The sequence below is a fragment of the Mustela putorius genome, unplaced genomic scaffold (genome assembly GCF_011764305.1).
Source record: "Mustela putorius furo isolate JIRA1106 unplaced genomic scaffold, ASM1176430v1.1 tig00003897_pilon_pilon_pilon, whole genome shotgun sequence".
Classification (NCBI taxonomy): Eukaryota; Metazoa; Chordata; class Mammalia; order Carnivora; family Mustelidae; genus Mustela; species Mustela putorius.
The window spans coordinates 9,937-23,593 of NW_025422046.1; the positions used below are offsets into that span (position 1 = coordinate 9,937).

The window sequence follows — 13,657 nt, forward strand, 5'->3', positions numbered from 1 at the left end:
ACAAAACCTCTAAGAGTACTTTTTCCAAAAATGGATGTTTTGTAAAATGGTGCTATAAATGTAAAGATCACATAATATTGCATTTACTTAAGAGCTAAGAGAGTGGTTACAGAATAAAAAAAACTGTTTTTGGAGCTCAAGGAAAAGGAGCTAAATGTAGGCTGGCACGTCTAGATGTAATCTGGCGGAGAGAATAGCATGAACAAAGGTATTTTATTAGGATAATTATTAGGATAAGTGGAAATACTAAGTAGACTTGAATAAGTGGATGATAAGGCATCACCAGGAAGAGTGTAAGATAAAATAGTAGGTTTAGAGTGTGTATATTTTGAAAGTGTTTGTTGTAATAGACCACAGAAAGTCATTATATGAGTGAGCAGAATAATACAAAATGAGACTTTGAATTGGAGTCTAATAATTTCTGTCTTCCTTCTTACTCTATTCTCCAAGGTAACTACACAGGCTGTTTCCTGGAATGAATCAATAAGTGACACAAATTACTCCATGGTGACAGAGTTCATTTTTCTGGGACTCTCCAATTCTCGGGAATTGCAGATTTTCCTATTTGTGTTCTTTTTTGTATTCTATGTAGGAATTGTGTGTGGAAACCTTCTTATTGTCATAACTGTGGCCTCCGACTCCCACCTTCACTCCCCCATGTACTTCCTGCTGGCTAACCTCTCACTCACTGACCTGTGTCTGTCTTCTGTCACAGCCCCCAAGATGATTGCTGACTTTTTCAGTAAACGCAAAGTCATCTCTTTCAAGGGCTGCCTTGCTCAGATATTTCTCCTTCACTTTTTTGGTGGGAGTGAGTTTGGTGATCCTCATAGCCATGGCCTTTGACAGATATATAGCAATCTGTAACCCCCTTCGCTACACTACCGTTATGTGTGGCAATGTATGTGTTGGGCTTGTGGCAGCTGCATGGGGGACGGGTTTCCTCCATTCAGTGAGCCAGCTGGCCTTTGCAGTAAACTTACCTTTCTGTGGTCCCAATGAGGTTGATAGCTTTTATTGTGACTTACCTAGGGTTATCAAAACTTGCTTGTACAGACACCTATAGGTTGGATATCATGGTCATTGCTAACAGTGGTGTGCTCACTGTGTTGTTCTTTGTTTTCCTAATCATCTCCTATGTTATCATCCTAGTGACCATCCGACAACGCCCTTCACACCAGTCATCCAAGGCCCTGTCCACTTTGACTGCTCACATCACTGTAGTTCTTTTGTTTTTTGGACCATGTATCTTCATTATTGCCTGGCCGTTCCCCATCAAGTCATTAGATAAATCCCTTGCTGTTTTTTTATTCTGTGGTCACTCCTCTCTGAACCCAATTATATAATACACACTGAGGAACAAGGACATGAAGACTGCAATGAAACGATTGAGAAAATGGAATGTGAACTCTAGGGAAAAGTCTTAGATCTCCTGTAACTATAAGGCTAATCTAAGACAATGACATAGCAAAGTTGATGAATTATTTAGTAAACCTCATGAAAATCTTACCTCCATTTCCATATACATTAGTAATTTTCTAAGAACTTTCACATACATTGTCTCAATTTATCCTTTTGTAATTTTGCATTTTATATTTTTAGGTACAGATAAAAAGTTGATCTGCCTTCCAAATATTATCTCACTAATCCTCAGAACAATAGCAAAAATCTGTCAATATTTGTACACTCCTGTGACTACCTGAGCAGTCCTGAGCATAATACAGGGAGAGACAGAAACTAGCCCGATTTATAATTTTTTTTAACATTTTACATGGCTCATTTTCCCTAAAAACATCAAGGAAGAAACTGCCATATGCCTCACTCAAAAAATATTCTTAGTGCTCAGAATATTTATCAACTAACTTTAAAGAGATTTAGAAAAGAAACTCTTCACACTGCTACAGTCCATGGTTCCGTCCAATCACTAGAGCAACCCATAATCCATGAGTTCATCATCAGGAGTGACAGGAAAAGGGAGTCTGCCTAATAGGCACTTTACGTCCTGTGCATACAGGAAGAGCTCATATGCAGTAAAATGTACACAGAAGGATCCGAGTCTCTCAACAGGTTGGCACAAAGTACATCAATTTGGTCCACCCATGTCATTTTCCATGGTTAGCTTTTAAGAACATAGATTTTGAACTCAAAAGAGATGGGCTCAACTCTACTTATGCATTACTAACCATGACCATGCATTTTGTCTAACTTGCCTAACCGTCAGTTTCCATGTGTGCAAAAGAAGGATAATAATACCTATACATATGGTTATTATGATAGATAATGAGACAATAGATATAAATCAGATAAACAGCACATTTTGTGGCAAGTTATCTGGACGCAATAAATATCAACTACTACTATCATTATTATAAAAAAGCCTCTATGCCAACAAACAAAAAGTTCTCAACCCTTATTTTATCCCAACATACTTGAAAGATAGGATATCTATTAATCTTAACAAATGCTCATTGAAGACATTATAGTTGTATGTGTATATTTATTTGCAAGTGTGTACCCATGCTCATACCACCATACCATGCTAGAAAGACATGCCAAAAAGTCAAGATAGAAGTACAGGGAATATATATATATTTTTTTTAAAAAGAACTTGGTAATTGAGTCTGGTAAATAGCTCCACTCTCCAGCAAGAATCACTGAATCAGGCTAATATTGAAGATTAAATATTCTAAGAAAAAAAAAAAGTAGTTTGTAGTTTTCCAAAGTGAAGCTTGAATTAATATGAGAGTCAAATGATAAGAGAATCAAAATTATGTTAGCCACAGGAAAAAAATAATAGAAACACCAGTAGCAGGGTTAAAAAACACATAAGAAAATAGTAGTATATGATAAAGGCAGTATTTCAAATCAGTGGAGGAAGGGAGGGAGAACCTAGTAATGTCATGGTAAAACAACTGGACAATACAGGAAATGATATATTGGACCTTATTCCTCATGCCATATGCCAGGACAATTTCTAACTAAATTCAAGCCTAAGTCTTTTTTCTTAACTATACAAATATTAACAGAAAAACATGGATTATATCTTTGTAACCCCTGAATATGGTAAAGATTGATAATATTAACTATATCAAATTTAAGTTTTTAATGCCTTTGAGCAAGGCAGAAAAGATAAATGTGATATTAGAAAAAAGTTGTTACAACTCACATCACAAAGAATAATAGCTGTAACAGTAAAGAACTTCTAAAAAATACGAACAATCAAACAATTGGGCAAAACATGAATATCCAATTGACATTTTAAGGAGATATAAATGATGCTTAAATACATAAAAAAGTTCAAGCTCTCATATTAAGATATATACAGAGTAAAACCAATGTGAATATCAGTTTTGACCATTAAGGTATGAAATATCTGACTTCAATAGTTAATAATACAAACTGTTGTTTCAGCTATACAGAAAGAGGCAGCCCATCTGCATTGTAAAGAATACAAAATAGTTACCTCTTGACATTGTTTATAAAAATCTACCATGCTACTAGCTTCTGGCCCAAACAATCCTAATTCTATCTTAACAACACATTTCAAAAAATACAAAATAGCCAATGCACAAGGTTACTTTGTGGCAGCATTGTTTTTAACAGTTAGAAAATTGGAAAATACCCAAAAGGACAATGAGAAAAAAAAAAAACTATATAAATTTACATAATGGAACACTATGGTACTATAAAAAATTGCTGAGGATATATCTCCAAAAAACCAGCTATTGGAGGAATCTCCAAGATATATGTTTTAAATAAAAACAGTACAATTGAGAAAGAATATCTCCAGGTTGTTTAATTTATTATGTTCAAATGGGGATTACATGTATTAGGCTTGTATATATATATAACTTATAAACACTACATTTTATTAAATACTTATAGAAACATGATACATATATATATATATTTTTTTTGGATCATAGAGTGGTTTTATTTTTTACTTTTTTTTTTTTTTTTTTTTTCAAATTTTTTTTATTTTAAATTCTAGTTAGTTAACATAATTACAAGTTAATATTGGTTTCAGGAGTAAAATTCAATGATGGATCCACTTCTATATAATGCATCAGTGTTCATTTGTCACAAGGGCCGTCTTTATTCCCTTCACCCAAGTTTGTTCAATCCCTACCCGCGCCCTCCATCCACTCTGTTTGTTCTCTATTGGTCACAGTCTCTTACGATTGCTTCTCTATAATGTGTTTTGTTTTCCCTTTCCATATGTTCATATTTTTAACAATAAACCAAAAATTAAAAAATGGTTTCTTTATGGAGAGAGGAAGACATAGGGCACAAGACAGGGATAAGGGCTAGATTTTTCAGAATATATCTTATTTTCCAGTTTTAACATTGAAAATCATGTAAATTATTTTACATAATTAAAAATAAAAGTAAATCAAAAGAAAAAATTCTATAAGATAAGTCATAAAAGGAATCTCAAAAACTTAAATATTAGCACCTTAAGAACATAATGTTCTATGACCACAATTCAATTAAATTAGAAAGCAAAACAACCATAAGATATATAGAAAAGCCCAGGTATATTAAAAACTAACCGCCACCGATCTCTGAAAACACTTCAAGGGAAGAATTACAATGGAATCTGAAAATATTTTAACTGAATTATAATAAAAATTAGAATATGTCAAAATTTGTTATGCAACTTAAAGAGAACTTTGAAATGTCTTAGATTAAATATGTGTGTTTTGAAGTAGTATAAGAGCATTATCTAAGCTGTCTCACTTAAAAAGTTAGGAGGAAAAAAAGTTACATTAAATCCAAATTAGCAGAAATCGAAAAATACCACAAAAGAGAGAAGGAAATCATGATAGGAAAACAGACACAGCATGAAATTTGTATTAGTCGGGTTCTCCAGGAAAATAGAACAACAGGGTATGGGTGTGTGTGTGAGTATCCGGGTGTGTGTGTGTGTGTGGGTGTGTGTCAGTGTGGTGTGTGGGTGTGTGTTGATTTGAGTTTAAAACTGGCTCACCCAGTTGTGTGGAGACTACCAAATGCAAAAGGTAGCAGACTGGAGACCCAGGGAAGAAGAGCTGATGTTGCAAATTGTGGTCACAAAAGCAGCAGAAAGCGAACCCACAATGACAGAGAATGGTCTTTACTGGAAGGTGTTTGTTTTTCAAGGTTACTCTCTTTACCCTAAAAAGTACTTTCAAAGATGTAATACAAAACGGGTAAAAGCTACAGAAAAATAAAATTTAAAATTAGACTTTGTCAAAATGAAATATTTTTTTTGTGCCAAATGTCCACCATCAAGAAAGGCACAAAGACATTAGAATGGGAATACCAATTGCTAATTACTGTTAAAATAAGGACCTATTATCCAAATATGATAAAGAACTCTTGCAACTCAATAATTAAAATAATCAAAAAAATAGACATTTAAAAAAGAGGAGAGAGGATCAAAATAATCATTAATTAAATTGAAAAGTGCTCAACATCATTAACCATTACAGAAATTTAAATCAAAGCCCCATTAAGATATCATTTCTCAAAAAAATTAAGATATCATTTCACATATAAATAGGAAGGCTCCAATCAAACAGACTTTTTAACAAGTGCTGACAAGGAGTGGTGAAGAAAAAATGGAAAATCTCTATCAATAAATGGGTGAATGCAAAATACGCCTGCTTTAGAAAACACTTCAAATGTAAATAGACTAAAGACTCCCATCCAAAATACATAGGGTGGAGTCACCGAGTTCCTTAAGTCTATGCACATGTTGCATGATTCTTCTTTCTCTAATTTTGTTGAACTTCATCATTTTCTATTATTGTGACGTCGGGTCACTAAATTCATTCATATACTTTTTCCAGCCTGCCTGTTCATTGCAACAAGCCTGTTTCCCATCTTGTTTTATTGCATTTTTTTCTCTAATTCTTTTTTTAATTTTACTTCATCATTCTGTGATAATGGTCTCTCTATTTCGTTCCTCAAGCCTGGGCGAGATAATTCTTAAGGACTGTTGCTGTTAAATTCTCCATCAGGCATGTTAGTTATATCTGTTTCACCTAGATCTCTGGCCATGGCCTTATCCTGTTCTTTCATTTGGGATGAATTCTCTAACATTTTCCAAAGTTTGTTTTTAAGTCCTTATCTTCTTCTCTGTGTTAGAAAAGCACTTATATCTCCTGCTTCTGAAAGTAATGGCTTGTGAAGAAGTCATGTAGTACCCAAGGCCTACTGCTTCAGGGAGGGTCCCCAGTGTGTGCTTCGGCACTCTGCTTTGTGGTTTTGGCTGCTCTGTACTTAAGGCCAGTCATCCAGCAGAGCTCTCCTTGCCTATAGTGGGAAGTGTTTGGTCCCTGGCTTGAATACAGCCACTTTAATTAGATTGTGCTTTGGTCTGCTTGTGAAATGAGAGTCCCCTGTCACTGGAACTGAGGTGCATCTGGAAACTACTACTGGGTATTACACCAAAGAATGCCAAAATGCTAATTCAGAGGGATACATACACCCCAACATCTATATCAGCATTCTCGTGCAGATAGCCAGAATGATGGAAATTACTTTAGTATCCATGGAATGATGAATAAATAAAAGATGTGGTATATATAATATATTATTATTCAGCCATTTAAAATCTTGGTCATTTGCTTATATGGCATGGAATAGAACCAGCGATATTACACTAAGTAAAATTTAGTCCCAGCCCCCATCTACCGCATAAGCACCTCTCAGCCGGGGACATATCCCACAGTAAGCAGACTTACAAAAGTTCTATATTTTTGGTCTGATAATTAAAATACTTTGTGTTAGCCTCCTTAAGCAGGCTCCTCCCCTCCATTGTTTTTCCTCGATATATCAGCCCCAGACTCAAGTCTCTGAACTCCTGCTTCCCAAAAAGTGGTACTACTTTTCTACTACAGGGGATTGCAGCATATTTCCCAGATCTCCAAGAGATTCACAGGTGTTCAGAAAAATGATTGATAACTATCCAGCTGTATTTGGAGGGACAGCAAAAAACTTTAGCATCCCCTATCATCTGCCAATTTTAACTGCCACCCTACTGGAATATACTCTTTCATTTTTTTAAATTCATGAGCATGTCCAGTCTTTCCCAAACAGAATACTGATGCATTATAAAAAGCCAGAGGAGAAAACCATAAGGTTTTGGCAATAAAGGAACATCTTGTTTGGAAGTAAATACTGCCCACAGCATATCCCACTTTTAAAGAAAACTAGTTCCCCTTTCCTTATCCGTCACAGATTCTTCAAAGAAATGGATGTTTTAAAACTGTCACAAAAAAAGAAGACTTAAAACAGTAGTGACAAGATACAGCAGCAATCATTGCTCATAGTTGATAGCTCATAGTCTCCTCCTGTACCCCATTCTAAATATCCCTATTCTCAGGCGTTCTCTGATGATCTATGTTACTTGCCTGCGGAGGATGAGTCAGCGTTTTTATGAGCAGTCTGAACTCTAGGTTATTGTTCTTACCAATGTATCGATCGTGGCTACAGTAGCTTCACACTGTTATCATCCATCATGAAGGCAACCAGGCATGTGGCTCAGTGATCCATGTTTTAGACCAAACTCGTCACTGTATCACCCATTAAGAAGCAGAAACCTCGTATTTAACCAAGATGTGATAAAAAGGAGGTAAGTCAATCTTCTTAAATGCGTGGTGGTATGCTTCTAATATTGAAGAACCCGGGGGAAAATGAAAAAGAAAAGCAGGTAAACATTTAGGTTTATTATAACCCATTTACTGTTCTCCCAAAAGAAGCATTCCCCCCACTACAACAAAACCTAAAATTTGAGAAAAAGAAAACAGAAACTCCACAAAAACTTTCACTGAGATCTGATAGGAGACACTTACTGTTACCACCTTTGGTTATAAAACCTGTATAATATTTTTAATTTATTTATTTTCAGCTAACCAGTATCATAGTATTTTTCACCCACACCAGTGCTCCATGTATCCATGCCTCTATAATACCAACACCTGGTATACTCCAAAACACCCACCACACAACCCCCCGCATTTTCAAAACCATCAGATTGCTTTCAGAGTACATAGTTCTATCATGGTTCACCTCCCCTTCCAATTTCCCCCCCAACTCCCTTTCATCTCTATCTCCCCATGTCCTCCATGCTTTTTGTTAGGCTCCACAAATAAGTGAAAAACCATGTAGATAATTGACTATCTCTGCTTGAATTAGTTCACTCAGAATAATCTTTATTTCCAGGTCACATCCATTGTTGATACAAAAGTAAGTTGGGTATTCATGCCCTTCTGATGGAGGCATACGAATCCATAAGTGTTATATCGACCAAACAATCTTCCTGATCCATTCCATTGTTGAAGGCCAGCGTGGTTCGTTCACACAGGTTTGGCTGACCTTGGACATGATGGTTTAATAAAACATTGGGAGTACAGATGCGCACTTCCTTTTTTCACAACATCGGTATCTTTGGGGTGGTAAATACCCAGGAGTGTAATGGCAGGGTTATAGGGAAGTTCTATTTTTTAATTTTCTTGAGGAAATCTCCACACTTGTTCATCCAAAAACTGTCTATTTTAAACCACAGAGGGCACGCATCCATCTGCAGGTCCATAGATCAAAGCACATATCTTGGAGAATCAGACCCCCCAATCTCTTTAACAGTATCATTTTCAATATGGGTTTGCCTCAGTTGCTTAATTTTGACAGGCTATTCCAAGTGTTCTAATCAGCTCCCTAGCTCTAATAATGCACTGTAGACCGGACAAAAAGGTTGCCTTAGGTCTGGCATGATTTTCAGGTAATCTCTAGCGACAAACTAGGGTCGTTCTTGTTCTAAGGAAATATGATGCCAGACTTCCTACCTGCATTCATTACTTGAACTCCGCCAACATTTGCACACGTGGATCGTGGTGTGTGCCCAGCGCCGAAATTCGGCAAGCGATAATACATACTCAAAATAATTTAATGAATCCCAACGTATCAATCTCCGTCCTCTCCGTTTAGAAAAATGTCAGTGTCAGGTAACTACTCTCAAACTGTTGGATTTCAAGTCCCTTTTAAAACATGGTACCATTTCAAGGCGCTCCTGTGCTGCCGGATAGGTCAAACAGTTACTGTGGCTTATTATTGGCATGAACTAGCAAAAAACTAATTCATGGATACCAGTGTTCACGCATGAGGGTAGCGAGGGAAATTGGCAACTCTTTAATCCTTTAAATTACCTTCATTTTCAACATGTTAAACCAATGATCCTAAATGATTTGTCAGTGTTCCAGTAAGTGTGTAATTTTCACCTTAATGGTTGAAACCGGCTGACATGTTCCACGCCAATAAAAAGAAAAAGGAATACTGAAAAACAATTCCCTAGGGAATCTCCAAAAAAGAACAAGAAAAATATCTAAATTTCTCGTTAGAAAGATAGATTGTTAAAAGGTTTTACAACAGTTATCTGACAGATATAAAACAAAGGGTCTGTCATACCAAAGACACAACTATCAAACTTCTTTTTTTTTTTTTTTTAATTTTTTATTTTTTATAAACATATATTTTTATCCCCAGGGGTACAGGTTTGTGAATCACCAGGTTTACACACTTCACAGCACTCACCAAATCACATACCCTCCCCAATGTCCATAATCCCACCCCTTCTCCCAAACCCCCTCCCCCCAGCAACCCTCAGTTTGTTTTGTGAGATTAAGAGTTCACTTATGGTTTGTCTCCCTCCCAATCTCATATCAGGGAGATCATATGATAGTGTCTTTCTCTGCTTGACTTATTTCGCTAAGCATGATACGCTCTAGTTCCATCCATGTTGTTGCAAATGGCAAGATTTCATTTCTTTTGATGGCTGCATAGTATTCCATTGTGTATATATACCACATCTTCTTGATCCATTCATCTGTTGATGGACATCTAGGTTCTTTCCATAGTTTGGCTATTGTGGACATTGCTGCTATAAACATTCGGGTGCATGTGTCCCTTTGGATCACTACATTTGTATCTTTAGGGTAAATACCCAATAGTGCAATTGCTGGGTCATAGGGCAGTTCTATTTTCAACATTTTGAGGAACCTCCATGCTGTTTTCCAGAGTGGCTGCACCAGCTTGCATTCCCACCAACAGTGTAGGAGGGTTCCCCTTTCTCCGCATCCTCGCCAGCATCTGTCATTTCCTGACTTGTTGATTTTAGCCATTCTGACTGGTGTGAGGTGATATCTCATTGTGGTTTTGATTTGTATTTCCCTGATGCCGAGTGATATGGAGCACTTTTTCATGTGTCTGTTGGCCATCTGGATGTCTTCTTTGCAGAAATGTCTGTTCATGTCTTCTGCCCATTTCTTGATTGGATTATTTGTTCTTGGGTGTTGAGTTTGCTAAGTTCTTTATAGATTCTGGACACTAGTCCTTTATCTGATATGTCGTTTGCAAATATCTTCTCCCATTCTGTCAGTTGTCTTTTGATTTTGTTAACTGTTTCCTTTGCTGTGCAAAAGCTTTTGATCTTGATGAAATCCCAGTAGTTCATTTTTGCCCTTGCTTCCCTTGCCTTTTGCGTTGTTCCTAGGAAGATGTTGCTGCGGCAGAGGTCGAAGAGGTTGCTGCCCGTGTTCTCCTCAAGGATTTTGATGGATTCCTTTCGTACATTGAGGTCCTTCATCCATTTTGAGTCTATTTTTGTGTGTGGTGTAAGGAAATGGTCCAATTTCATTTTTCTGCATGTGGCTGTCCAATTTTCCCAGCACCATTTATTGAAAAGGCTGTCTTTTTTCCATTGGACATTCTTTCCTGCTTTGTCGAAGATTAGTTGACCATAGATTTGAGGGTCTATTTCTCTGGGCTCTCTATTCTGTTCCATTGATCTATGTGTCTGTTTTTTTGTGCCAGTACCATGCTGTCTTGATGATGACAGCTTTGTAATAGAGCTTGAAGTCCGGAATTGTGATGCCACCAACGTTGGCTTTCTTTTTCAATATCCCTTTGGCTATTCGAGGTCTTTTCTGGTTCCATATAAATTTTAGAATTATTTGTTCCATTTCTTTGAAAAAGATGGATGGTACTTTGATAGGAATTGCATTAAATGTGTAGATTGCTTTAGGTAGCATAGACATTTTCACAATATTATTCTTCCAATCCAGGAGCATGGAACATTTTTCCATTTCTTTGTGTCTTCCTCAATTTCTTTCATGAGTACTTTATAGTTTTCTGAGTATAGATTCTGTGTCTCTTTGGTTAGGTTTATTCCTAGGTATCTTATGGTTTTGGATGCAATTGTAAATGGGATTGACTCCTTAATATCTCTTTCTTCTGTCTTGTCTTGCTGTTGGTGTAGAGAAATGCAACTGATTTCTGTGCATTGATTTTATATCCTGACACTTTACTGAATTCCTGTATAAGTTCTAGCAGTTTTGGAGTGGAGTCTTTTGGGTTTTCCACATATAGTATCATATCATCTGCGAAGAGTGATAATTTGACTTCTTTGCCGTTTGGATGCCTGTAATTTCCTTTTGTTGTATGATTGCTGACGCTTAGGACCTCGTTAGTACGAATGTTGATAGCCGTGGTGGTGATAATGGACACCCGGCCGTGTTCCTGACCCTTAGACAGAAAAGCTTTCAGTTGTTCTCCATTGGAATGATATTGCGGTGGGTTTTTCATCGATGGCTTTGATGAATTGAGGTATGTGCCTCATCCCTACATTGAAGAGTTTTTGTCAGGAAGGGATGTTTGTTGTACTTTGTCAAATGCTTTGTAGGCATCTATTGAGAGTTCATAGGTTCGTGTCTTTTAGTGATGTGTGGTATCACCATTTAGACTGATTTGCGGATGTTGAACCAACCTTGCAGAGCCGTTGGGGGGGGGATAAATCCAAAATTGGTCGCTGGTGGGAATAATCTTTTAATGTACTGTTGAATCCATTGGATATGTATTTTGTTGAGTATTTTAGAATCGTGTTCATCAGGGAATATCGGTGCTATAGCTCTCTTTGTGGTGGGAGCCTTGTCTGGTTTTGGGATCAAGTTGATGCCTGGCCTCATAAATGGAGTTGGAAGGTTTTCCTTCCATTTTCATTGTTGGAAACAGTTTCCAGGAGAAAGGGAAAATTTAGTTCTTCTTTAAATGTTTGGTAGAGAATTCCCCCGGGAGCAGTTCTGGCCCTGGGCTTTTGTTTGGTTGGAGATTTTTAATGGACTGTTCCATTCGCCGTACTGGTTATGGGGCGGTCAGGCTTTATATTTCTTCAGGGTTCAGTTTGTGGTAGTTTATATGTTTATAGGCATGGATCAGTTCTTCCAGAGTGTCAAATGTATTTGCCGTAGAGTTGCTCATAGTATGTTCCTTATAATAGTTTGTATTTCTTTGGTGTTAGTGGTGATCTCTCCTCTTTCATTCAGGATTTTATTTATTTGGGTCCTTCTCTTTCTTGTTGCTAAGTCGGGCCAGGGGTGTATCAAAATTTTATTAATTCTTTCAAAGAACCAGCTCCTAGGTTCGGTGATTTTGTTCGATTGTTTTTTGGTTTCTATTTCATTGATTTCTGCGTCTGATCTTTATGATCTATCTTATCCGCCTGGGGCTTAGGGTTTCTTTCTTGTTACTTCTCTCCAGCTCCTCTAGGGGTTAGGGTTAGGTTGTGTACCTGAGGACCTTTCTTGTGTCTTGAGAAGGGTTTTGTACCGCTTAATATTTTACTATCAGGACTGCCTTTGTTGTGTCCCACAGATTTTGAAACGTTGTATTTTCATTATCATGTGTTTACATGATTTTTGTCACATTCTTCGTTAATTTCCCTGTGGACCCAGTCATTCTTGAGAAGGATACTGTTTAGTCTCCATGTATTGGGTTCTTTCCAAACTTCCTTTTGTGGAGGAGTTCTAGCTTTAGGGGCATTGTGGTCTGAACATAGGCATGGGAAGGCTCCCCCTCTTTTAAACCGGTTGGAGTCATGATTAGGAACGAGGATGTGATCTATTCTGGAAGAAGGTCCATGTGCAACTAGAGAAAGGAATGTGTATTCTGTTGCTTGGGAATGAACGATTCTGAATATCTCATGTGATGTCCCATCTGGTCCAGTGTGTCCATTTAAGGACTTTATTTCCCTTGATGATCTTTGCTTGGATGGAATGTCCATTTCACGTGAGGGGAGTGTTAAAGGTCCCCCTACTATTATGGTATGATTGTTGATGGGTTTCTTTGTGCTTTTGTTATTAATTGGTTGTATAGTTGGCTGCTCCCACATTGGGGGCATAGGATCTTTAAAATGTGTTTTTAAATCTTCTTGTTGGACAGACCCCTTTGAGTATGAGATAGTGTCTGTCTTCTCTATTGTGGGTTTGAGTCTTTGGCTTAAAATTCTAATTGATCTGAAGATGTGTGGAAAGGATTGCCCAATCATGCTGTCGTCTGATGTCCATTAGCATGGTTAGGTAAATTCTTTTCCACCCCCTCACTTTAAATCTGAGATGGGGTCTTCGGGCTTTTAAAATGGGTTTCTTGGAGGCAACATATAGATCGGTTTGGTTTTTTAATCCATTATGATTACCTTGTGTCTTGGACAGGGGGCATTTAGCCATTCAAAAAAAACAGGGTGGTGGGGACTATGCAGGAGATATGAATTTCGTGCCATTGTATTGCCTGTAAGGTGACTGTTACTGTTATGGTCTCTGTTCCTTTCTGAATCTACCCGGTG

General features: G+C 37.2%; 1 protein-coding gene across 1 annotated transcript; it reads left to right on the forward strand.

The window, feature by feature from the left end:
• Positions 1 to 453: 453 nt before the first annotated feature.
• On the forward strand, positions 454 to 1,427 carry LOC101676622 (olfactory receptor 4F4). Its single transcript, XM_004782268.3, is given in 3 exon segments — positions 454 to 816; positions 818 to 1,039; positions 1,041 to 1,427. Coding segments are annotated over 3 exon segments (921 nt in total). The 5' UTR covers positions 454 to 504.
• Positions 1,428 to 13,657: the final 12,230 nt, after the last annotated feature.